This window comes from Polyodon spathula, chromosome 13, assembly GCF_017654505.1.
Source record: "Polyodon spathula isolate WHYD16114869_AA chromosome 13, ASM1765450v1, whole genome shotgun sequence".
In the NCBI taxonomy this organism is placed as follows: Eukaryota; Metazoa; Chordata; class Actinopteri; order Acipenseriformes; family Polyodontidae; genus Polyodon; species Polyodon spathula.
Window position 1 is genome coordinate 28,787,193 of NC_054546.1, and position 27,893 is coordinate 28,815,085.

The following is a 27,893-nucleotide window of genomic DNA, read 5'->3' on the forward strand; positions in this document are numbered from 1 at the left end:
GCGACAACCCTGGTTCTCATGCTTAAAAACAACAAAGACGCACAGATTCAGTCCGTTCTTTTTATATTATAACTCCGTATTTTACAGTTCAAACTCATTCGAAACAGGGTGTCTAAATTAATGTATTTAAATATTTAACACCCCCCCCCCCCTTCCTACATTCAGAATGAAACCGTCCATTTCCGCGCGGGATTTTGTTTGGCTAACCGGAAGTGGTGAGCGGATGTTGTGCTGACAGGAGAAGGAAAGATTTAACAAATATATCAAATTAAAATAACAAATACAAACTTAATTAAATTAAACAAAAACACAATGTAACGGAGAATCATTTAAAGGGAAAATACTATTTTAATTTAAAACGAGTATTTTATGCTTCGGTCTTGCAGTACAAAGAAATAAGTCGCTTGAAATAGTGACGTCCAAAGAAGAATAAAACAAACAAGACATGACACAGCCAGGACGCTAACTTTCGAATTTAAAAGAGTAGGGTCCACGACAGAAATTACATAAAGAAGGTCGACGACGGTTGGGCTTGAAAGCAAAATTATCTAAAAAGACACCAGGTAAATATAACCACAGACTGCACTTTTTAATTTATCGTTTTGTTTGCTTGTTTTTATATTCTTCCAAAAACTACATAGTTTGAATAATGTCGTGAATAATGGTCGGTTGAATTAGTTGAACACACACAGTTCAGATAGTTGCCAGTATCATATAGATCCCAATGTTAAAGCCAGGTTGTTTCCCTCCATAGACCCACAATGTTAAATCCAGGCTGTTTCCCCCCATAGATTCCAGTGTTAAAGGCAGACTGTTTCACAGAAATGCATTTTAAGCCCTTGGTTAACACTGCTTCAAAAGAGCTTGGTAATAAAGTTGCTAGTAAGAAGTGAGACAAGGAATTTTAAGTATTTGATAGCACAACATCCTTTAGCAAAAAATAATCCAGACCTGAATTCTAAGTGATTCTGTGATTGTGTTTTGTGTCCAGAATGCTGGGAGGCAATGGTATGCTGAAGAGCCATCAGGAGGTGCTGAAGAGGAACCGAGTTTCCCTGGCGAAGCAGCTGATTATAGGAGAGCTGCTTCAGTACCTGCTGGCTGCAGATATCCTGACAGAGAACATGGTGGAGACAGTCATGGTAATGAGCTCCTTCTTTTACTGTGTCTTAAGTGGAGGAGGCACAATCAGAAACCAAATTCCTATCCAATATCGGACTGGTTACCAAAAATAATCAATGCATTGAGAACCTTTTGTTATTCAAAAGCAAGAAGCAAGCAGCTAGATCTGCACAAACCTATATTAGATTATTCAGATTGAGCGCTCCACAGAAATCAGGTGAGGTTATTGGTGTTGATTGGGCTAATTTAACATTCAGAGTGAAACAATTAAAGAAACAGCTGCTTGGGTTTGTGTGGAATGCTGTTTTTCTTAGACTCTGCTACCCCGTTTATGTAAGCTACTTTTAAATAAGCTTTGAGACTGTGACACACTCTAAGGCTGACTGATAGAGACAAGCAAACACATTCCTGCTTGTCAGTGGTGTTTCATGTTGAACTCGGGTGAATGAAGACAGTAAGTTTTTTCTCTGCACTGTTCTGTTTCCCAGTCCAAGACAGGGTCCTTCAGTCAGAACGTAGAGTTCCTGTCTCTGCTTCCGAAGCGAGGCCCGCGGGCCTTTGAGGAATTCTGTGCAGCGCTACAAGAGACTAAGCAGGAACACCTGGAGAAACTGCTCCGACAGAACATTGCAATAGAGGTGAGGGACGAGGGGCGGGCTGTCCTGGAAATAACAAAGGAAACCTAACCTTGTGGAGTACCACACGTTTAGACAAGAAGGGCCATACTTAGTGTTTACTTCAGTCTTTAACTCCTGTTTTTTGAAAGTGGTAAATCACCTGTTAGTTTAAAAAAATATATATATATATATAGATATATATATATATATATAATTCAAGATCTCTTCGGCATCCACAGGGGCGTTATTTCTTGTTTTGTTAAATTAACATGATTTTTTCTTCTTTAAAAAATAGGAGTTAATTAAAAGACTGGAGTAAACCCTTTGAAAATTTGAAGTTATTACATTTCTTTTGGTATGTGTAAATTTAGCACTATTGAGCACTTAATAGTTGTGGGTATTTAACTGACAGTATGCAAATTACCACTGAATTAACTAGTGTAAAATGCTAGTGTAAAATCCTTAGTCCAGTTATTCATTATTCATTGGCAATGAGTGAACAAATGCAGTAATGAGATCTGTGTTTGTTTTGTGTTTTCAGAGCAGTGTGGATACTATGCTGTCCTGCCCCATACAGGAAACTGAGGGATTCAAACCAAAAAGAGCCCGCAGACAAGGTGAGAAACACATCCGGCAGAAAGACTTAGACACACACACATACTCACAGAAACACTGAGACACACACACATACTCACAGAAACACTGAGACACACACACATACTCACAGAAACACTGAGACACACACACATACTCACAGAAACACTGAGACACACACACATACTCACAGAAACACTGAGACACACACACACACATACTCACATTAACACTGAGACACACACACATACAGAAACACTGAGACACACAAATGCTTACAGAAACACTGAGACACACACACATACTCACAGAAACACTGAGACACACACACGTACTCACAGAAACACTGAGACACACACATACTCACAGAAACACTGAGACACACATACTCACAGAAACACTGAGACATACTCACAGAAACACTGAGACATACAGTGGCTTGCGAAAGTATTCACCCCCCTTGGCATTTTTTCTATTTTGTTGCCTTACAACCTGGAATTAAAATGGATTTTTATTTGGATTTCATGTAATGGACATACACAAAATAGTCCAAATTGGTGAAATGAAATGAAAAAAATAAATAACGGAAAAGTGGTGCGTGCATATGTATTCACCCCCTTTGCTATTAAGCCTCTAAATACGATCTGGTGCAAACAATTACCTTCAGAAGTCACATACTTAGTTAAATAAAGTCCACCTGTGTGCAATCTAAGTGTCACATGATCTCAGTATATATACACCTGTTCTGAAAGGCCCCAGAGTCTGCAACACCACTAAGCAAGGGGCACCACCAAGCAAGCGGCACCTTGAAGACCAAGGAGCTCTCCAAACAGGTCAGGGACAAAGTTGTGGAGAAGTACAGATTAGGGTTGGGTTATAAAAAAAAATATCCGAAACTTTGAACATCCCACGGAGCACCATTAAAGCCATTATTAAAAAATGGAAAGAATATGGCACCACAACAGACCTGGCAAGAGAGGGCCGCCCACCAAAACTCACGGACCAGGCAAGGAGGACATTAATCAGAGAGGCAACAAAGAGACCAAAGATAACCTTGAAGGAGCTGCAAAGCTCCACAGCGGAGATTGGAGTATCTGTCCATAGGACTACTTTAAGCCATACACTCCATAGAGCTGGGCTTTACGGAAGAGTGGACAGAAAAAAGCCATTGCTTAAAGAAAAAATAAGCAAACACATTTGGTGTTCGCCAAAAGGCATATGGGAGACTCACCAAACATATGGAAGAAGGTACTCTGGTCAGATGAGACTAAAATTGAGCTTTTTGGCCATCAAGGAAAACGCTATGTCTGGCGCAAACCCAACACCTCTCATCACCCCGAGAACACCATCCCCAGAGTGAAGCACGGTGGTGACAGCATCATGCTGTGGGGATGTTTTTCATCGGCAGGGACTGGGAAACTGGTCAGAACTGAAGGAATGATGGATGGCGCTAAATACAGGGAAATTCTTGAGGGAAACCTGTTTCAGTCTTCCAGAGATTTGAGACTGGGACGGAGGTTCACGTTCCAGCAGGACAATGACCCTAAGCATACTGCTAAAGCAACACTTGAGTGGTTTAAGGGGAAACATTTAAATGTCTTGGAATGGCCTAGTCAAAGCCCAGACCTTAATCCAATTGGGAATCATCTGTGGTATGACTTAAAGATTGCTGTACACCAGCGGAACCCATCCAACTTGAAGGAGCTGGCGCAGTTTTGCCTTGAAGAATGGGCAAAAATCCCAGTGGCTAGATGTGCCAAGCTTATAGATACATACCCCAAGAGACTTGCAGCTGTAATTGCTGCAAAAGGTGGCTCTACAAAGTATTGATTTTGGGGGGGTGAATAGTTATGCACGCTCAAGTTTTCTGTTTTTTTGTCTTATTTCTTGTTTGTTTCACAATAAAAAATATTTTGCATCTTCAAAGTGGTAGGCATGTTGTGTAAATCAAATGATACAAACCCCCAAAATCAATTTTAATTCCACGTTGTAAGGCAACAAAATAGGAAAAATGCCAAGGGGGGGTGAATACTTTCGCAAGCCACTGTACTCGCAGAAACATTGAGACACACACTGATACTCGCAGAAACACTGAGACATACTTACAGAAACACTGAGGCACACACTCATACTCACAGAAACACCGAGACACACATACTCACAGAAACACTGAGACACACGTACTCACAGAAACGCTGAGATACACATACTGACAGGAACACTGAGACACACACATACTCACAGAAACACTGAGACAGACAGACATAGTCACATAAACAGGGAGACACACAGACTCACAGAAACACTGAGACACAAATATACTCAGACACACTGAGATACACACATACTCAAATAAACACTGAGACACACATACTCACAGACACACTGAGATACACACGTATTCACACAAACACTGAGACACACAGTCTTACTCACAGAGACACTGAGACACACACACATGCTCACAGAAACACTGACACCCACACACATACTCACAGACACACTGAGGCACACACATACTCACAGACACACTGAGACACACACACATACTCACAGACACACTGAGATACACATACTTACAGAAACACTGAAATCTACACAAATACTCATAGAAACACTGTGACACACATACATACTCAAAGAAACACTGAGACACACAAATACTCACAGAAACACTGAGACACACACATACTCACAGAAAGACTGAAATACACACATGAAGACTGAGACACAGAAAAACTGAGATATACTCACAGAAACACTGAGTCACACACACACACACACACACACATACTCACATAAAGACTGAGACACACACACATACTCACAGAAACACAGACACACACATACTCAGACACACGGAGACACACAAATACTGACAGAAACACCGAGACATACATATTCACAGAAACAGTTAGACATACACATACTCACAGACACACTGAGATACACACACTCATTCTCACAAACACTGAGACACACACACATACTCATAGAAACAATGATACAGACACACACACACACAGTCATAGAAACAGAGACACATACTCACAGAAACACAGACACATACTCACAGAAACACTGAGACATACAAACATACTCAGACACACCGAGAGACACACACATACTCACAGAAACACTGAGACACACAGACACTCACACCACACACAACAAAAACTATAGACATAACAGAAACACACTGTGCCACGACACAAACACACTCTGAGACACACACAGTGTACTCACAGAAACACAGCACTGACACCAACTGAGACACACACACATACTGACACTGAGCAACACACTGTGAAACACTGAAACACACTGAGAGACACACACATGACTGTGAGACAACACACAAAAAACTGACCGAATACGGATACAACCACATAATACACACAACAAACACTGACAAACACACCACATACTGAGACAGAAACACTTGATGACTCCACACACACATACTCACAGAAAAAACACAGCAGACACCAACACTCTGTGTGTGAAAAGTGTCTTCTTGTGACTGTGTGAGACCCACAACACACACTCACAAAAACTGTACTGACATACATGTGTCTATGAAAAAAATACACCCGTGGACCTATTTGTAGGGTGTGTAGGACGGGTCTGTGTAACTCCACCCTCACAAAACACTTGAGACCTGTGTGAGTGTCTCCAGAAACACTGAGACACACACACATACTCACAGAAACACTGAGACGCACACACACACTCGCAGAAACACTGAGACACACATACTCACAAAAATACTGAGATACACACAAACATACTCGCAGAAATAGAAACACACATAGACCTTCACAAAAACACTGAGACATACTCACAGAAACACAGACTTATACTCACAGAAACACTGAGACACACACATACTCACAGAAACAGGGACACACACATACTCACAGAAACACTGAGACATACACACACACATACTCAAAGAAACACTGAGACACACACATATTCACAGAAACACTGAGACACACAAGTATACTCAAAGAAACACTGAGACACACACACATACTCGCCATAACACTGAGACACACACACTCACAGAAACATACACATATTGACAGAAACACTGAGACACACACACATACTCACAGAAACACTGAGACACACACATACTCACAAAAACACAGAGATACACAAACATACTCACAGAAATAGACACACACAAATACTGACAGAAAAACTGAGACATACACATACTCAGAGGAACACTCACACACACACAAATATACTCACAGAAACACTGAGTCAAACCCACATACTCAAAGAAACACTGAGACACACACACATACTCGCAGAAACAAGGACACACACATACTCACAGAAACAGGGACACACACATACTCGCAGAAACACTGAGACACACATACTCACACACTCACACACACACTGAGACACACACACATACTCACAGACACACTGAGACACACACATACTCACAGACACACTGAGACACACACATACTCACAAAAACACAGAGATACACAAACATACTCACAGAAATAGACACACACAAATACTGACAGAAAAACTGAGACATACACATACTCAGAGGAACACTCACACACACACACACATACTCACAGAACTCACACACACAAACACACATACTCACAGAAACACTGAGACACACACACATACTCACAGAAACACTGAGACACACACACACTCACAGAAACACTGACACACATACTCACAGAAACACTGAGACACACACACATACTCACAGAAACACTGAGACACACACATACTCACAGAAACACTGAGACACACACATACTCACAGAAACACTGAGACACACACATACTCACAGAAACACTGAGACATACACATACTCACAGACACACTGAGACACACACACATACTCACAGAAACACTGAGACACACACACATACTCACAGAAACACTGAGACACACACACATACTCACAGAAACACTGAGACACACACACACACTCACAGAAACACTGAGACACACACACACATACTCACAGAAACACTGACATATACACATACTCACAGACACACTGAGACACACACACATACTCACAGAAACACTGAGACACACACATACTCACAGAAACACTGAGACACACACATACTCACAGAAACACTGAGATACACACACTCACAGAAACACTGAGACACACACATACTCACAGACACACTGAGACACACACACATACTCACAGAAACACTGAGACACACACACAGAAACTCACAGAACTCACACTGAGACACACATACTCACAGAAACACTGAGACACACACACACAAAAATTGAGACACACAGAAACACTGAGACACACACACATACTCACAGAAACACTGAGACACACACATACTCACAGAAACACTGAGACACACAGACATACTCACAGAAACACTGAGACACACAGACATACTCACAGAAACACTGAGACACACACATACTCACAGAAACACTGAGACACACACATACTCACAGAAACACTGAGACACACACATACTCACAGAAACACTGAGACACACACATACTCACAGAAACACTGAGACACACATACATACTCACAGAAACACTGAGACACACACATACTCACAGAAACACTGAGACACACACACACACTCACAGAAACACTGAGATACACACATACTCACAGAAACACTGAGACACACACATACTCACAGAAACACTGAGACACACACATACTCGCAGAAACACTGAGACACACACACACACACACACAAACACTGAGACACACACACATACTATCACAGAAACACTGAGACACACACACATACTCACAGAAACACTGAGACACACACATACTCACAGAAACACTGAGACACACAGACATACTCGTAGAAACAGAGACACACACATACTCACAGAAACAGGGACACACATACTCGCAGAAACACTGAGACACACACACATACTCACAGAAACACTGAGACACACACATACTCACAGAAACACTGAGACACACACATACTCACAGAAACACTGAGACACACACACATACTCACAGAAACACTGAGATACACACATACTCACAGAAACACTGAGACACACACACATACTCACAGAAACACTGAGACACACACACATACTCACAGAAACACTGAGATATATACACATACTCACAGAAACAGTGAGACACACACACATACTGACAGAAACACTGAGACACACATTCTCACAGACACATGAGAGACACACATACATACTAACAGACACATGAGAGACACACACATACTAACAGAAACACTGAGGCACACACACTCACAGAAACAGACACACACATACTCACAGAAACACTGAGACACACACATACTCACAGAAACACTGAGACACACACATACATCGCAGAAACACTGAGACACACACATACTCACAGAAACACTGAGATATACACATACTCACAAAAACATTGAGATACACATACTCACAGAAATACTGAGACACACACATACTGACAAACATTGAGACATACACATACTCACAGAAACACTGAGATATACACATACTCACAGACACACTGAGACACACAGACATACTCACAGAAACACTGAGACACACACATACATACTCACAGAAACACTGAGACACACACACATACTCACAGAAACACTGAGATACACACACACTCACAGAAACACAGAGACACACACATACTCACAGAAACACTGAGACACACACATACTCACAGAAACACTGAGACACACACATACTCACAGAAACACTGAGACACACACATACTCACAGAAACACTGAGACACACACATACTCACAGAAACACTGAGACACACACATACTCACAGAAATACACACACACATACTGACAAACATTGAGACATACACATACTCACAGAAACACTGAGACACACACATACTCACAGACACACAGACACACACTCACAGACACACTGAGACACACACATACTCACAGAAACACTGAGACACACACACACACACACAGACACACTGAGACACACACACACACACACAGAAACACTGAGACAAAACACTGTGTGTGACACAACTCAGTACTCCACATGAGTGTCTTGTGCACACACTGAGACACACATATCATACTCACAGTCAACACATGACACACATACTCACAGTGTGTATGAAACACTTTGAGACACCACACATGTGTCACAGAACTTTGAGACTCACTGTGTATACTAGTGTCTGTGTGTCATGACATGTGTCACAGAGACATGAGGACTCACACACTGAGATGACAATGTGTGTGCAACACACATCACATACTCACAGAAACACAGAGGTGTCTGTGTGACTATGACATGAGTGTCTACTCACTCTGTGTGTGTCCATACACACAATGTTCACAGAACACAGATGACACATACTCACAGAAACACTGAGACACACACATACTGTGGACGTGTATATGAGCGTCTTTGTGACAACAAAACATACGAGAGGTGTCACTGTATGACATATGAGTGTCTTTGTGACTACAAAGTGTCTTTGTGACTCATGTGAGTATGACACTTGTGACTCTATGTGATGTACATGAGATGTACACAGTGTCACAGATGACACTCATGTGACATACTGTGTGACTCTAGAAACAAGTGAACCCACAAAGAACCACATGAGACACACACTCAATGACACAAGACTCACACAAAACACTGTGAGACACACACCAATGACTGTGTTTAACACATGTCATGAGTGTGACACCTACTGTGAAACACATTAGTAGTACACACACATACTCACAGAAACACTGAGACACACACACACACATACTCACAGAAACACTGAGACACACACACATACTCACAGAAACACTGAGACACACACACATACTCACAGAAACACTGAGACACACACACATACTCACAGAAACACTGAGACACACACACATACTCACAGAAACACTGAGACACACACATACTCACAGAAACACTGAGATATACACATACTCACAGAAATACACACACACATACTGACAAACATTGAGACATACACATACTCACAGAAACACTGAGACACACACACATACTCACAGAAACACTGAGACACACACATACTCACAGACACACTGAGACACACAGACATACTCACAGAAACACTGAGACACACATACATACTCACAGAAACACTGAGATATACACATACTCACAGACACACTGAGACACACACATACTCACAGAAACACTGAGACACACACATACTCGCAGAAACACTGAGATATATACATACTCACAGAAACACTGAGACACACATACATACTCACAGAAACACTGAGATATATACATACTCACAGACACACTGAGATACACACACACATACTCACAGAAACACTGAGACACACACATACTCACAGAAACACTGAGACACACACATACTCACAGAAATACTGAGACACACACACACTCACAGAAACACACAGAAACACTGAGACACACACATACTCACAGAAACACTGAGACACACACATACTCACAGAAACACTGAGACACACACACATACTCACAGAAACACTGAGACACACACACATACTCACAGAAACACTGAGACACACACACATACTCACAGAAACACTGAGACACACACATACTCACAGAAACACTGAGACACACACACATACTCACAGAAACACTGAGACACACACATACTCACAGAAACACTGAGACACACACACATACTCACAGAAACACTGAGACACACACATACTCACAGAAACACTGAGACACACATACTCACAGAAACACTGAGACACACACACATACTCACAGAAACACTGAGACACACACATACTCACAGAAACACTGAGACACACACACATACTCACAGAAACACTGAGACACACACACATACTCACAGAAACACTGAGACACACACATACTCACAGAAACACTGAGACACACACACACACTCACAGAAACATACTGACACACACACACACTCACAGAAACACTGAGACACACACATACTCGCAGAAACACTGAGACACACACATACTCACAGAAACACTGAGACACACAAACATACTCACAGAAACACTGAGACACACACATACTCACAGAAACACTGAGACACACACATACTCACAGAAACACTGAGACACACACATACTCACAGAAACACTGAGACACACACACACACTCACAGAAACACTGAGACACACACACATACTCACAGAAACACTGAGACAACACACACAAACTCACAGAAACACTGAGACACACACATACTCACAGAAACACTGAGACACACACATACTCACAGAAACACTGAGACACACACATACTCACAGAAACACTGAGACACACACATACTCACAGAAACACTGAGACACACACATACTCACAGAAACACTGAGACACACACATACTCACAGAAACACTGAGACACACATACATACTCACAGAAACACTGAGACACACACACATACTCACAGAAACACTGACACACACACTCACACAGAAACACTGAGACACACACATACTCACAGAAACACTGAGAGACACACACATACTCACAGAAACACAGACACACACATACTCACAGAAACACTGAGACACACACATACTCACAGAAACACTGAGACACACATACTCACAGAAACACTGAGACACACACACATACTCACAGAAACACTGAGACACACACACATACTCACAGAAACACTGAGACACACACACATACTCACAGAAACACTGAGACACACACATACTCACAGAAACACTGAGACACACACACATACTCACAGAAACACTGAGACACACACATACTCACAGAAACACTGAGACACACACACACACACACTCACAGAAACACTGAGACACACACACATACTCACAGAAACACTGAGACACACACACATACTCACAGAAACACTGAGACACACACACATACTCACAGAAACACTGAGACACACACATACTCACAGAAACACTGAGACACACACATACTCACAGACACACTGAGACACACACATACTCGCAGAAACACTGAGACACACACACATACTCACAGAAACACTGAGAAACACACATACTCACAGAAACACTGAGACACACACACACTCACAGAAACACTGAGACACACATACTCACAGAAACACTGAGACACACACATACTCACAGAAACACTGAGACACACACATACTCACAGAAACACTGAGACACACACACACTCACAGACACACTGAGACACACACACTCACACAGACACTGAGACACACATACATACTCGCAGAAACACTGAACTCACAGGAAACCTGAGACACACACAGTAATACTCACAGAAACACTGAGACTCACAGTGTGTGTCTGAGTCACACATATGTACTCACCACGAGACACACTGAGGACACACACACATATCACTCACAGAACACTGTCACACCTATGCAGAAAAAAACACTGAGTGTACTTTGTGACACACACCTACACACACTGACTGTGTCACTGTGACACACATAATACTCGCGGACCACTGAGATACACCACATACTCACAGAAACACTGAGACACACACATATGTTAGAAGATACAAACACATTGAGACTATAGACTGTGAAATACTCTACTGAGACAACACTGAGATCACTCACATAATAACAGAGAACACTGAGACACACACCACTCATGAGTGTCACACTGAGACACACACACATACTGAACAAACTGTAACTCTGTACACACATACATACTCACACGAAACACATGAGACTCTGTACTGTAAGAAACACTGTGACACACACATACTCAAGCACAAGATTAACCAATGACACTTGAGTCAAACAGACACACACACTCACAGAAACACTGAGACACACACATACTCACAGAAACACTGAGACACACACACATACTCACAGAAACACTGAGACACACATACTCACAGAAACACTGAGACACACATACTCACAGAAACAGAGACACACACACACATACTCAGAAACACTGAGACACACAAACATACTCACAGAAACACTGAGTCAAACCCACATACTCACAGAAACACTGAGACACACACACATACTCACAGAAACACTGAGACACACACATACTCACAGAAACACTGAGACACACACACATACACAGAAACAGAGACACACACATACTCACAGAAACAGGGACACACACATACTCACAGAAACACTGAGACACACACACATACTCACAGAAACACTGAGACACACATACATACTCAGAAACACTGAGACACACACATACTCACAGAAACACTGAGACACACACATACTCACAGAAACACTGAGATATACACATACTCACAAAAACATTGAGATACACATACTCACAGAAATACACACACACATACTGACAAACATTGAGACATACACATACTCACAGAAACACTGAGATATACACATACTCACAGACACACTGAGACACACAGACATACTCACAGAAACACTGAGACACACACACATACTCACAGAAACACTGAGACACACACATACTCACAGAAACAGACACACACATACTCACAGAAACACTGAGACACACATACTCACAGACACACTGAGACACACACACACTCACAGAAACACTGAGAGACACACACATACTCACAGAAACACTGAGACACACACATACTCACAGAAACACTGAGACACACACATACTCACAGAAACACTGAGACACACACATACTCACAGAAACACTGAGACACACACATACTCACAGAAACACAGACACACACATACTCACAGAAACACTGAGACACACATACTCACAGAAACACTGAGACACACATACTCACAGACACTGAGACACACATACATACTCACAGAAACACTGAGACACACACACATACTCACAGAAACACTGAGACACACACATACTCACAGAAACACTGAGACACACACACATACTCACAGAAACACTGAGACATACACATACTCACAGAAACACTGAGACACACACATACTCACAGAAACACTGAGACACACACACACACACAGACACACACACACACACACACATACTCACAGAAACACAGATACACACATACTCACAGAAACACTGAGACACACAGACATACTCACAGAAACACTGAGACACACATACATACTCACAGAAACACTGAGATATACACATACTCACAGACACACTGAGACACACAGACATACTCACAGAAACACTGAGACACACATACATACTCACAGAAACACTGAGACACACACATACTCACAGACACACTGAGACACACAGACATACTCACAGAAACACTGAGACACACATACATACTCACAGAAACACTGAGACACACACATACTCACAGACACACTGAGACACACACACACACTCACAGAAACACTGAGACACACACACTCACAGAAACACTGAGACACACACATACTCACAGAAACACTGAGACACACATACTCGCAGAAACACTGAGACACACACATACTCACAGAAACACTGAGACACACACATACTCACAGAAACACTGAGACACACACATACTCACAGAAACACTGAGACACACACACATACTCACAGAAACACTGAGACACACATACTCACAGAAACACTGAGACACACACATACTCACAGAAACACTGACACACACACATACTCACAGACACACACACACACACATACTCACAGACACACTGAGACACACATACTCACAGAAACATGAGAGACACACACATACTCACAGAAACACACACACACACACACACAGAAACAGACACACACATACTCACAGAAACACTGAGACACACACATACTCACAGAAACACTGAGACACACACATACTCACAGAAACACTGAGACACACATACATACTCACAGAAACACTGAGACACACACACATACACACACACACATCACAGACACTCTGAGACACACACATACTCACAGAAACACTGAGTCACACCCACATACTGACAGAAATACTGAGACACACACATACTCACAGAAACACTGAAACACACACACATTCTCACAGAAACACACACTCACAGAAACACTGAGACACACACACATACTCACAGAAACACTGAGATATACACATACTCACAAAAACACAGACACACTCACAGAAACACACACACAAACACAAACATTGAGACACACACATACTCACAGAACACACAGACACACACATACTCACAGAAACAAGGACACACACATAGTTACAGAAACACTGAGACACACACATACTCACAGAAACACTGGGACACACATACTCACAGAAACACTGAGACACACACATACTCACAGAAACAGGGACACACATACTCACAGAAACACTGAGACACACACACATACTCACAGAAACACTGAGACACACACATACTCACAGAAACACTGAGATACACACATACTCACAGAAACACTGAGACACACACACATACTCACAGAAACACTGAGATACACACATACTCACAGAAACACTGAGATATACACATACTCACAGACACACTGAGACACACACATACTCACAGAAACACTGAGACACACACATACTCACAGAAACACTGAGACACACACACATACTCACAGAAACACTGAGACACACATACTCACAGAAACACTGAGACACACACATACTCACAGAAACACTGAGACACACACATACTCACAGAAACATACACACACATACTCACAAACATTGAGACACACACATACTCACAGAAACACTGAGACACACACATACTCACAGAAACAGAAACATACTGACAGAAACACTGAGACACACACATACTCACACACACACAACACACACACACTGAGGGACACACTTTGTGTATACTCACAGAGACAAATGACGCCACACACACATGACTCGCAAACTAGACACACACATACTCACAGAAACACTGAGACACACACAGAAACAGCCAGACATACTCACAGAACACAGAACACTTTGTGACACCACTCACAGAAAAACAGAGGATACACATCACAGGAATTTGTGAGGGACACACACATACTGACACACACTGAGGCACACACTCACTGAAAACAGACACAGACAACACTGGTGCGCACGAATAACTGAGACACACACATACATAGACTGTGAAACATATGAGGAACACAAATACTCACAGAAACACTGAGTAAAAGTCGACATACTCACACACCACAAAACACTATCAGAAAAGACATACTCACAGACACCTGAGAAACACACACACACACACAGACACACTGAGACACACACACATACTCACAGAAACACTGAGATATACACATACTCACAAAAACACAGAGATACACATACTCACAGAAATACACACACACATACTGACAAACATTGAGACATACACATACTCACAGAAACACTGAGATATACACATACTCACAGACACACTGAGACACACACATACTCACAGAAACACTGAGACACACAGACATACTCACAGAAACACTGAGACACACACATACTCACAGACACACTGAGATACACACACACATACTCACAGAAACACTGAGACACACACATACTCACAAAAACAGCGAGATACACATACTCACAGAAATACACACACATACTGACAAACATTGAGACATACACATACTCACAGAAATACTTAGACACATACTCACACAAACACTGAAACACATACTCACAGAAACAGACACACACATACTGACAGAAACACTGAGACACACATTCTCACAGACACATGAGAGACACACATACATACTCACAGACACATGAGAGACACACACATACTAACAGAAACACTGAGGCACACAGACATACTCGTAGAAACAGAGACACTCACAGACACTGAGATACACACAGATACTCACAGAAACACTGAGACACACACTCAGAAACACTGAGACACACACACATACTCACAGATACATTGAGACACACCCACATATTCACTGAGACACACAGTCAGACAAGCTCACTCATACACACACACACACACACACACACATCAACTGAAATACAGAGACACATACTGTCACACAGATGCACCCACTCACACAGATAGACACTGATAGTCAAACACACACACACACAGAAAGGCACCCACTATCTCACACACATAGTCTCACACATACACACTCAGATAGACAAACACCAACAGACACTCAGACAGACAGAAAGTTGCCCAAATTCACGCACTAATAGAGAGTAAAACAGGCAAACAGATGCATTCACTTTCACACATACACCCACAGATAGACCAATGCCAGCACAATGTCATACACACTCATAGACAGATACAAACACACGCAAACACACACACGCAAACACACACACACACACACACACACACACACACACACACACACACACATACAAATATACATATCCTGTCACTGAACTAACGTGCTGCTGCATCACTGTGTGTCTCCTCAGAGTCTATGGAGTTATGTCTGGATGGAGGCGACGGGCCCCTGTCTCCAACCATTCTGCCTTGCACACACGAGTTCTACATGAAGCACCATCAACAGGTAGGGAGGGATCTGTGTACCTGGCTGTCTCTAGTGTGGAATGCAGTTGGTGTGTGTTAACCTCCCTCTCTTTCTTGTCTCTCCCTCTTTCCACTCTGCTGTACTCATCCCTCCCCCTCTCTATCTCCCCTCTTTCCTACAGCATACACCCTCACAATTCATAACGTAACTATATTTCATAAAGTAGCACATTTAGAGCTACTGATAATATACTGAATAGCTACTACTGAATAGCACATTCTTTGCCTTTTAAAGAGCTTGTTTACAGCTACGTTGCTGGGATTCTTAAGATGCTTCTGGCCAAGCAGGCTACTTTTGGAAAGCGACCTTTGTTGTTTTGCCACCATTTATTCATGTATAGTGATATAAAATGAACCCAAATTCGGTGACCTTATGTTTTTTGAACGGGATGCGAAGCAGGCAGTGGAAGCGATGTCAAAAGTAAAACAGACACAAAAGAAACAATGCGCACGCTTAACCATCGTTGGTGATCAAACGATATGATGGCTCGATGGATTCTGCATCACCCCAGCCTTAGTGCTTCTCTATGAAGCTACTTTCTCCTCTCTGTCCTTCCTCTCCCCTTTTTGCTTCTCTCTCTCTTTCCAATTTGCAGTGTAATTCTCTCCCCTCTTAAGTTCCTCATCCTACTACACCAATGTAATTCTCTTTCTCTCTCTCTCTCTCTCTCTCTCTAGTCCTATCGCATGCTGTCGAGCCCTCGTGGCCTGGCCCTGGTGGTCAGTAACATCCAGTTTGACCCTGCGACCCATGACCTGGATTTTCGGAGCGGGGGGGAGGTCGATGAGATCACTCTGACAAACCTCTTCTCAGCCTTAGACTTCCATGTCAAAGTGCTCACCAACAAAACAGCGGAGGTAACCAGGGACACAGTAATAATAATAATTATTATTATTATTATTATTATTAGTCGTAGTAGTAGTATTGGGCCCTATTCACAACGTAAGTTGTTTAAATACTGTCTTTTCAGAGTCTCTTTATGATTAGAAGTTAGAGCTGCACAAACCGATTATTTGGATTAAGTTCTCCACAGAAATCAGATGCTGACAATCAGGTGAAGGTTATTGGTGTTGATTGGGTTAAGCTACCATTCCAAGTGAAACAAGCTACTTGGGTTTGTGATGATTGCTGCTTTTCTTAGACTATGGAGAACAGCAATCCACACAAATCCAAGCAACTGTTTCCTCACTTGTTTCACTTGGAATGGTACATTAGCCCGATCAACACCAATGACCCTTGTCTGATTGTCAGCACCTGATTTCTGTGAAGAGCTCAATCACAATAGGGCTATATTTTTTCCACGATAAAAATGGTATTTCAAGATATTTCACGATTAAACATAATATTTATTAAGCAGAAAAGAATAGCATTTTCACAGTCATATTGGCACCTTTCTCTAGTTGTTATACAGCAAATATTTCAAAATATTTAAATGCTTACCTGAAAAACAGTAAATGCTAAATTGTAGAATATTTTGTTTTTTATGTCCGCCTTTGAAGACATTCTGTTTTCACCATCGGTGAATTATCAGATCAAATAAAAACATTAACAACAGAAACGTGAAAGGTCCCCTTCTTGTACTGGACAGAGCGATCTTTAGCACAAATGTTTTCGATCTTTGATGCAGCTGGTGTCTTTTTCATTGAAGACATTTTAAATATTTTGGGCAGCTCTATGCAAAGTGTTAAATCATTTACCACAAGCAAACTAAACCAGCTGCCAGGTTCCTAAATGCAGTGTGACTGGCCATGTGTCAATAAGGCAAATGTTTGCTGTATTTATTTTAACTGATAAACTTCTGTATTTACACTATTCTTTTATAAATGGTAATTTTCACTGGGAACTATGTATTACACAACAATTTGTAAATATCAAATCCACAATAACCTGTCAAAAAAATACAACTTTGCCAATATTTGAATAATCAGTTTGTGCAGCACTATTGTAAATCATGAAACCATTCTCACCCAATCAAACAGCATATAGAACTTTTCTTCGCATCTTAGTTTGCAATAAGTATAGACTACTAACTGACACACGTTAAATACGTGGATAACAGCATTAGTGTTGCTTTGTGTTTTATTTCTTGTAATTGAAATGTGATTTATAATAAGTTAGTATATCCGGTTAACCCTGTGCCTCATGGTACCTGCACAGTTCTGGCTGATATTTCTGTAGCTTGTCAAGCGTCCCTTGTCACTCAGTCCCTGTGTCAATGCTCTCGATTGGTCCTGCAGGAGATGAGGGCGGAGCTCAGACAGTTCTCCCGGCTGGAGCAGCATCGATTGGCCGACGCCTGTGTAGTTGCTGTGCTGTCACACGGAGTGGAGGGGGCTGTGTACGGAGTCGACGGGAAGCTGGTGCAGGTGAGGAGGGGGATGGAAGGAAAAGAAGAAAACATGAGCAATTGCAGATTGGTTTAACAAAGCGGCCCCCCAGAACTCCCACTCTTTTAAAGATCTATGAGCATAATGATTTCAGCAAATGTTTGAAGGCTTTTACTTGTTTGTGGAAGTGAAAAGGGTTAATATTCAGTCTCATTCTGTATTTATTTATTTTGATTAGCTGATTTTTCTTTGTCTGTATATTTCAGCTGGATGAAATTTTTCAGTTTTTTGATAACAGCAGCTGCCCCAACCTGCAGAACAAACCCAAAGTGTTCTTCATACAAGCCTGTCGGGGGGGTGAGTGACTGAGCCGGTCTGTCTCTCTGTTTGTCTGTAGGGTTGAGCGTCTTGTATGATTCAGTGTTATTGTGCATTTGGTGCTAATCTGAGCCTAGCAGAGACGATTTGACGATTCCTGGAGTTACATTTTTTGTCTTTTTAACCAAATAAGTTTGGTAGACAAAAAAATAGAAAGGGTTAGCATTTGCTTCATTCTCTAAAAATACATTAGAAATACATTTCAGTTATAAGTGCATTTTTAAAAGGTATCTACACCTTAAATTCTTAATTCTCTTTAGTAAACTTGCATACTTTATAGCAGCTGGTTTCACAGCCCTCGATTGGCACTGATCTTATTGGACTTTCCCAGGTTATTTGAGAGTAGTGGTAATAGGGATCTGTGGAAGCAGCTGTGGCTGTTTTTAAACATTGTTTATGCTAGTCAGTACACCAGACTTGTTTTTTTCCACTCATCGATGTCCACTGTTCCGGTTAAACATTTTTTCTGCATCAGTGAATAAAATAACTCAGCCTTTTCTGACTCTTCCAGAAGAGCTCTTCTTCTGTTCTACTGGAACAGCAGAGGAGCAGAGCAGGGTCTCAGTTCAGGGGGACCTGGTCAGTGGTCACAGTGCTGGGGGGCTACATACTGTAATTTTCCCCCAGCACAGTCCCCACTCCCCTCTCTTTAGCATAGCAATATTCAGAATTGCATATAATGTCAGTCAATAGCAGAAGCAGCTGATTGGTTTAAAAAAATATATGAAAATATGACTCCTATTGCACAGTAGTTTGATCTATTTCTGTTTTTATAATAAGACAATCTTGAGCTTGTTATTAGCTATACACACTGTGGCTAATCAGCTGGTATTTAAACCTGTAATGGGGTAAACTGTTTTGCAATTATATTTCAACCCTTGGCATTGGTACAGGGGAAATGACCAACAAGTGTGGCACCGTCTGACAGCATTGTTTCAAACAAACAGATTTCTTTAACCCAAGTGTTGCACCAAATAATAAGCATGTGTTTCTTTCAAAACTGTAATTTTGAGACCTGTGTAGCTAACATAAGAGGTATGTTTTCTGAGGTTATTGTGTGAGCTGCAGCCACTCTGAAGCACGCTGTTTGATTTCAGACGAGACGGACTCCGGAGTGGACCAGCAGGACGGGCCAGATCGGTCCGAATCTCCTGGCTGCGAGCAGAGGGATGCTAGGAAGGAGGGGGATCTGAAAGTGAGGCTGCCCACCCAGTCCGACATGATCTGTGGATACGCCTCCCTCAAAGGTACCCGGGCTGGGAAACTGGGGCCCCTGGCTGTCATGCAAGCTCCGAGGAACCATAGATTATTAAGAGAGGCTGCCTCCATGGTGCAGACACAGTGGTGTTAGTTTACACCTTAAACCATCTGACCGAGCGCATCTTTGTGTGCAGGGATGGAAATAAAACTCCTATTGCATAGCACTTTTACCCATTCCAGGCTTTACTACAAGCTTGATTAGCCCCAGTGTATAGGTAACATACTCAGGTGTGTCTTATTAAACTCAAAGCAAAACCAGGAATGGATCAAGCTGCTATGCAATGGGAGTGTTAGTTCTATCCCTGCTGTGTGGGTTTCTGTGTATAGTTTAGGAACGACCGTTCTGTCAGATTAATCCTTTGCGGTCCTATGTCGGACCAGGTCCGACATTACAATTTTCCATTTCCAATCTGATGGCTACACATAGCCCTGGCACCACAGAGATAACACAGACATAAACAAAGAAAATAGCTGCTTCCGCATCCAGTGCTCAAAGAATTTCACTGACATTTGCAGAGCTTTTTGAGATAAAATAATAATAAAATAATGACTTGGATCGCATAATTGGAGTTTGGTGATAAAACAAGTGATCGGGAGAGGATTTATCAGTATGCATGAGTATGAAGAGGTATGTGAAAAATACAGCGAACAAGGGGTGGGGCTTGGCTGGAGATGCAGTACTGAGTGTCCTGTTTCAAACCTGTTTTACTGTGGGGAAAAAAAACAAAAAAAAAATAACGTGTAAAATAAACAACACATGTGAAAATAAATTGGACCTGACACGGCTGACAGGCGCTGAATAAATGGACCGCTAAGGATTAAATATAGCGTTCCCTTATTATTTTGCTAATTTGGTTAGTTCATAGTTAGGTTGTGGCAGCAGTACATTGTCATCAGTGTTCCCTCTAAGCTTTTTAGATACTGAGAAACTTGCCCTTTTGACTGAGAAAGGGTAAATTATCAGAGAGAAACCTTCGGCCACACATTAACCCTTTTAACATATTTATGTTGCATTATACAGTTTTGAAACAATATTCCAACACAAGTATCTCAACAATTTTACAGTTTACTTTAAATTTAAACAAGACATTTATTATGGCTCTGCCTCTTATTTTAATCATCCTCTGATCCTATGCAGCCCTGTCAGTTGTTATAGCTATACACTCCATGCTTAACTGGTGGCATGCATAAAATTGCAAAACACTGGCAGCTGCACTGCCTTCAACTGTAATCATCTTTAGGGCTACTAATTGTTCCTTTCTTGGGAATACCAAATTTTGTTTTTCAAAAATGGCCAGTTCCTTTTGTTCCCACTTTTTATCAACATATTAATAATTAAAAATGGCATTTGAACATGTAATGTTGCTAGTTAAAATAAGTACATTTAGTAAATATTACCACAATTCTTTTTTTTTTTCAAATCAGATTGCTTTAATAGTAAGTAAAGAACCTGAAGACACTTCAGACCTGTCATAATGTTTATAGACATCACTTGGCTCATTGCTGGCATTTAAATAAGCAGGAAAACCTAATAATTATATTACAACAGTTTAGAAAAACAAATGTCCAGCAGAGTTGTGTGAATTATATTGCAGTCTTCCACTAACACAGTAGTTCAGTCTACAAATAAAGGTGTTTTGAAAAGACCTGTTCAGCATAATATGAAATATGAAACAGTTTAGTAGCAGTCCAGCAATGTCATGTGAGAGTAATCCTACGTACAGTACTCCACAAATTAAGTTTAGTGTTTTACTGGCATTATAATAATAACCAGGATAGTATATGAAACACTGATAGAGGCGTGTTGACTGACTCGTTGCTCTAAAACAGGTTCACAGCTATGTATTACCTGATTGTAATTTAAATAGCGCCCCTTTTAATGTAAACGCATAACCTTCTCAAATGTTTCTTTCCTAACTGCAATGTTATTTGCAAGATTTAAAAAGAAGTGTGTCTCCAGAGTCCAGACAGAATGTCTTTATGAAACCAATGTTTTTTTTTATACAGTAAAGTGATCAATTTCCTTTAAGGATTGTATAACTAGAAAAATTGTTTTGAGCTAATTTCTTCATCGTCAGAAAATATAATTAAATTAAGAAACGGCCATGGTTTAAAATTGCTAATTATAGGTTCATTAAAGGCAGGTAGCGTGGAAAGAAATAAACAAAACAATGAAATACGCAATTAATGTAGCTTACTTACTTTGGGAAAGCTCCGCCTTGAGCGCAGTACCTTAGGTCTTAGTTTTTCAGAATAGAATGTAATGCTTTGCATTGTTACCATCTATTTGCTTTCTTATTCTCTACATTTTTACAACTGGCATTATGTTAATGGTATTGACTCGTACATGATCACGCAAATTAGAGCAATAACCAGATTTCTTTTAGCTCTGTCTTACTGAAACATTGTTTTTTTTTTCTTCTTTGGTGCTGTCACTGTGTTGAGTGTCAGCAGAGACATTGAGTGAAGTCACATGATGAATAAACTTGCAAAAAATAAATAAATAAATAATGGACATGTTTTGTCGTCTTCAATTACTATACACTTAAATGTGTATTTTCAACTAATGTGCTGATTACATTTTTAAAAGTTTCAAAACACGTGAGGTGAGTTCTGTAATGGTCGTTTTTTAAAAGGGAAATAAAACAAAAACCTTCAGTGTGAGTATTGTGATTTTTATTTATGTTTACCGGAGTATTTATACTTCTAAATAATGCAGGAAGATTGTGCTTCACTGATTTTAGTATTCAATTATACGACGAGTTAAAAGCTGTAAACTCTGTGAGCAGCACCCTGTAAGAGGCAGAATCGCCAGACGCCTCGCCCACCCTGTACCAGCAGATTCGCTGGTGCCCAGGCGAGCTCTGCACTATGTGACATGCATTCTTACAGAGGGAAATCAGAGAATCAGCTGCAAGACAGACACAAATATGCTTATGTTAATGCTTTGTAAGAATGGTCTCAAAATAATAGGTTTACCTAGAGGCTGTTGTCTCTGTTGAGGTTGATATTTATGATAATAACTTGAGAAAGTTGGTAAACTGGAGGTTATTGCCAGTTACTGAGAAAAATACACACATTTTAGCCTTAGAGGGAACGCTGATTGTCATGCACTGTGTTTTACAAATTCAGTTACATTACGTTTGAATTGGGTGTGAATGCACATTGAGAAAACTCAAAAACAAAAAAAACACATGGATGCTTGACCATGGTGATCAAACGATACGATGGATCGCTGCTTTAGAGTATAACCATGGGAAAAGCATGGGGGGAAAACTGCAACAATACCATGGAAAATACCATTGTAAACTCTCATAGGGGTATTGTGCGATCTTGAACTATCCTTGATGTGTACCGTCCAGACTTCAGCGCCTGACTGCTTTCTCTTCTCTTCTCAGGCACGGCAGCTCTGCGCAACACAAAGCGAGGTTCGTGGTTCATTCAGGCTCTCAGTGAGGTTTTCTATCACAGCGCCAAGGACAAGCATGTAGCCGATATGCTGGTCAAGGTGAGGAGGGAGACACTCCGTCACAGGCTGTCAGCCAACATTTACAAGAAACAAGGGCCTTATTGTCAAAGCGTTTCCTCCCTTTAATTAACTCCTATTTCTTTGAAAGGAGAAAGAATAATTATTAGCGTTAAAAAATGAGACACAAAATATGCTAAGAGTACTTAAGAGATCTTGAAATATACAATTTAGTTGTTTGGGTCTAGTTTTGTAAAACTAAAAGGCGTTTTTAACTTTCACAAATAGAGGAGTTAATTAAAGATGAGAGTAAACCCTTTGAAAATAAGGCATTAAGTTGATGAAGGCACAAACTAGCCTGTATGAAAACAGACGCTTTGACTAATGCCCTTCATCATACCCAAAATCGAAGTTAGGATAATCAATAACTCCTGATGTACCAGCCTGCCTGGCTGTAACTCTGTGTTAGGACAGAAGGATTTGATTCAGAAAATAAAAAGAACAAGTACAAGTTTGGTATTGAATAGTGTTGGGACAATATTTAAAATCTCTAAAAAGATAATAATTGTGGGATATTTGCAATTATCGTAGTGTTTGCTCATTTAGATTCTGCTGGCTATGTATAAACTTATAAGATACAGTAGTCCCTTCCTAAACCAGGGACAGGTAACCTAAGATAATTAAGTGTCCGGTTTAAAAAAAAAAAAAAAAAAAAGGGTGTGGAACGTTACAAGCTAATATCTGCCTGCTTTCTGCCTCTGCGCTTTGACCTTGAGTCATTCCCATCTAATATAACTATTTAGCACAAGCCATCTGATACAAAGACATTGCAGATGTGTATTTCATTCTCTTGCACTCTTTGCTGTGTCTGTCAAACAAAGAGTGCAAGAGAATGCGCATCCTTTCAACTTGGTTAGGGGGAGCCACCTAACACTGAGAAACAGATTTTAAGTCATTTAATCAAAATAAAAAATGGACGAAACCCAGATATGAACTTATTCTGAATCTATTGTAGTTTAAACGTTTCGAATGCTTAGTCATTGACACTGAGTGTGAAGTCTACACTCAGCGACATTATGAGTGTAGCTGTTACTGATACCAGTGGGGACGTGACTTCTATAATATATATTGTATATGTATGTGATGAAAAGCAGAAGGGTGGAGGCCTCTATCAGCACTCTGCCTGCGTGTGTCTGTGCTCTCATTAGTCTCTCAGCACTCTGCCTGTGTGTATCTGTGATCTCCCAGCTCGGCCTGCATGTGTCTGTGCTCCCCTGTTGGTCTCTGAACACCCTGACTGTGTGTCTGTGCTCCCCTGTCTTGATTCTCCTCCTCACGGGTCTCGTTTGTTTTGCCAGGTGAACTCCCTGATCAAACAGAGAGAAGGTTTCGCACCCGGGACAGAGTTTCACCGCTGCAAAGAAATGTCTGAGTACCGCAGCTCACTTGACAGAGACCTCTATCTGTTCCCAGGATATCAGCCAAGCCGCTAAAACACACATACATGGACCCATAGAGACACAGTGAGAGACAGACACACACAAACACGCAGTGAGGCATACACACAGACACAGTGAGAGACACATACAGACACAGATAAATACCATTTTTTTTAAATATATATTGTTAGGGGGAACTAGCCATAAAACTCAAAACATATGAGGGATTCATTTTTATTAATTAACATTTCTTGGTGTAAGTAATTTTATCTGAAATCTTTTTTTATCATTCCTTTTGATTTTTAATTTCAAAACATAATTTTCCAAACACCAGCATTTGCCATGTATGTTAAAATTTGTTTTTGTAAAACAAATCATTTTCTTATTCCGACTGACCCCGTTTAGCTGGTTAGCTCAGTTTATCCAAGCAGACATTCCTGACAGTTGTGCTCACCTCCTGATCACACATACTGGGTTAGAAAGTCACCATCAGGTTCATTTCCCAGTTTTCCAGATGATAGCAGGGTACGGGTGGAAAGCAGCTCCTTGCTTGTATTGTTTGTGATGTCACCAGCTGTCTGGGAATCTGGTGAATGAACCTGCATCAGAGATCCAGAAACTAAACCGACAGGCTGGTTCTGTAAATTAACTCTGTATTTATATAAATGTATCTACCACATATAAAACATGGATGGAAATAAGACTCCCATTGCCTCTCCGTTGCTGGTTTTACTATGAGTTTTAGAAGACACACGTGAACTTTTTATTGAAACAATATGGCTAATCAAGGTTGTAGTAAAACCTGAAATGGGTGAAACTGCTATGCAGTAGGATCTTAATTCCTTTTCTGTTAAGTCTGGGATTTTCTTGGTATAAGTAGTATTTTCCCTGCATGAGTGGACCAAATGGAAATCAACAGTTTGGTAAAATGCATTTATCATTAAAAATAGAAAATCAAACTGTTATTTAGTTTGTCCTGTAAATGTATTTTTTTTTTTTTTTGAATGCCTAGATTGAAACAGCATGCTTTTTTAAAGTTTGTGTATTGAGGTGCATTTCAAAGCTTAAACCACAAGAGGGCAAGTTAGCTAAGCCCTGTTCAGTTGTTGTTTTCTGAGTTTGTTTATGAATTGTAAATTGTAATTGCATTTCACTGCCGCATTCAAGAACAAAACAAAACTGTATTACTGTCCTGCCAAATT

At 40.9% G+C, this 27,893-nt stretch overlaps 1 protein-coding gene across 1 annotated transcript; it reads left to right on the forward strand.

The window, feature by feature from the left end:
* The first annotated feature begins 183 nt into the window (after positions 1-183).
* casp2 (caspase 2, apoptosis-related cysteine peptidase) lies at positions 184-27,891 on the forward strand. The gene is made up of 11 exons (XM_041267808.1): positions 184-563; positions 992-1,142; positions 1,611-1,760; positions 2,281-2,356; positions 17,706-17,800; positions 18,499-18,678; positions 20,059-20,187; positions 20,415-20,505; positions 21,624-21,773; positions 25,185-25,294; positions 26,611-27,891. The coding sequence occupies exons 2-11, from the start codon at positions 993-995 to the stop codon at positions 26,743-26,745; spliced, it is 1,266 nt and encodes a 421-aa protein (XP_041123742.1). The 5' UTR covers positions 184-563; position 992; the 3' UTR covers positions 26,746-27,891.
* Positions 27,892-27,893: the final 2 nt, after the last annotated feature.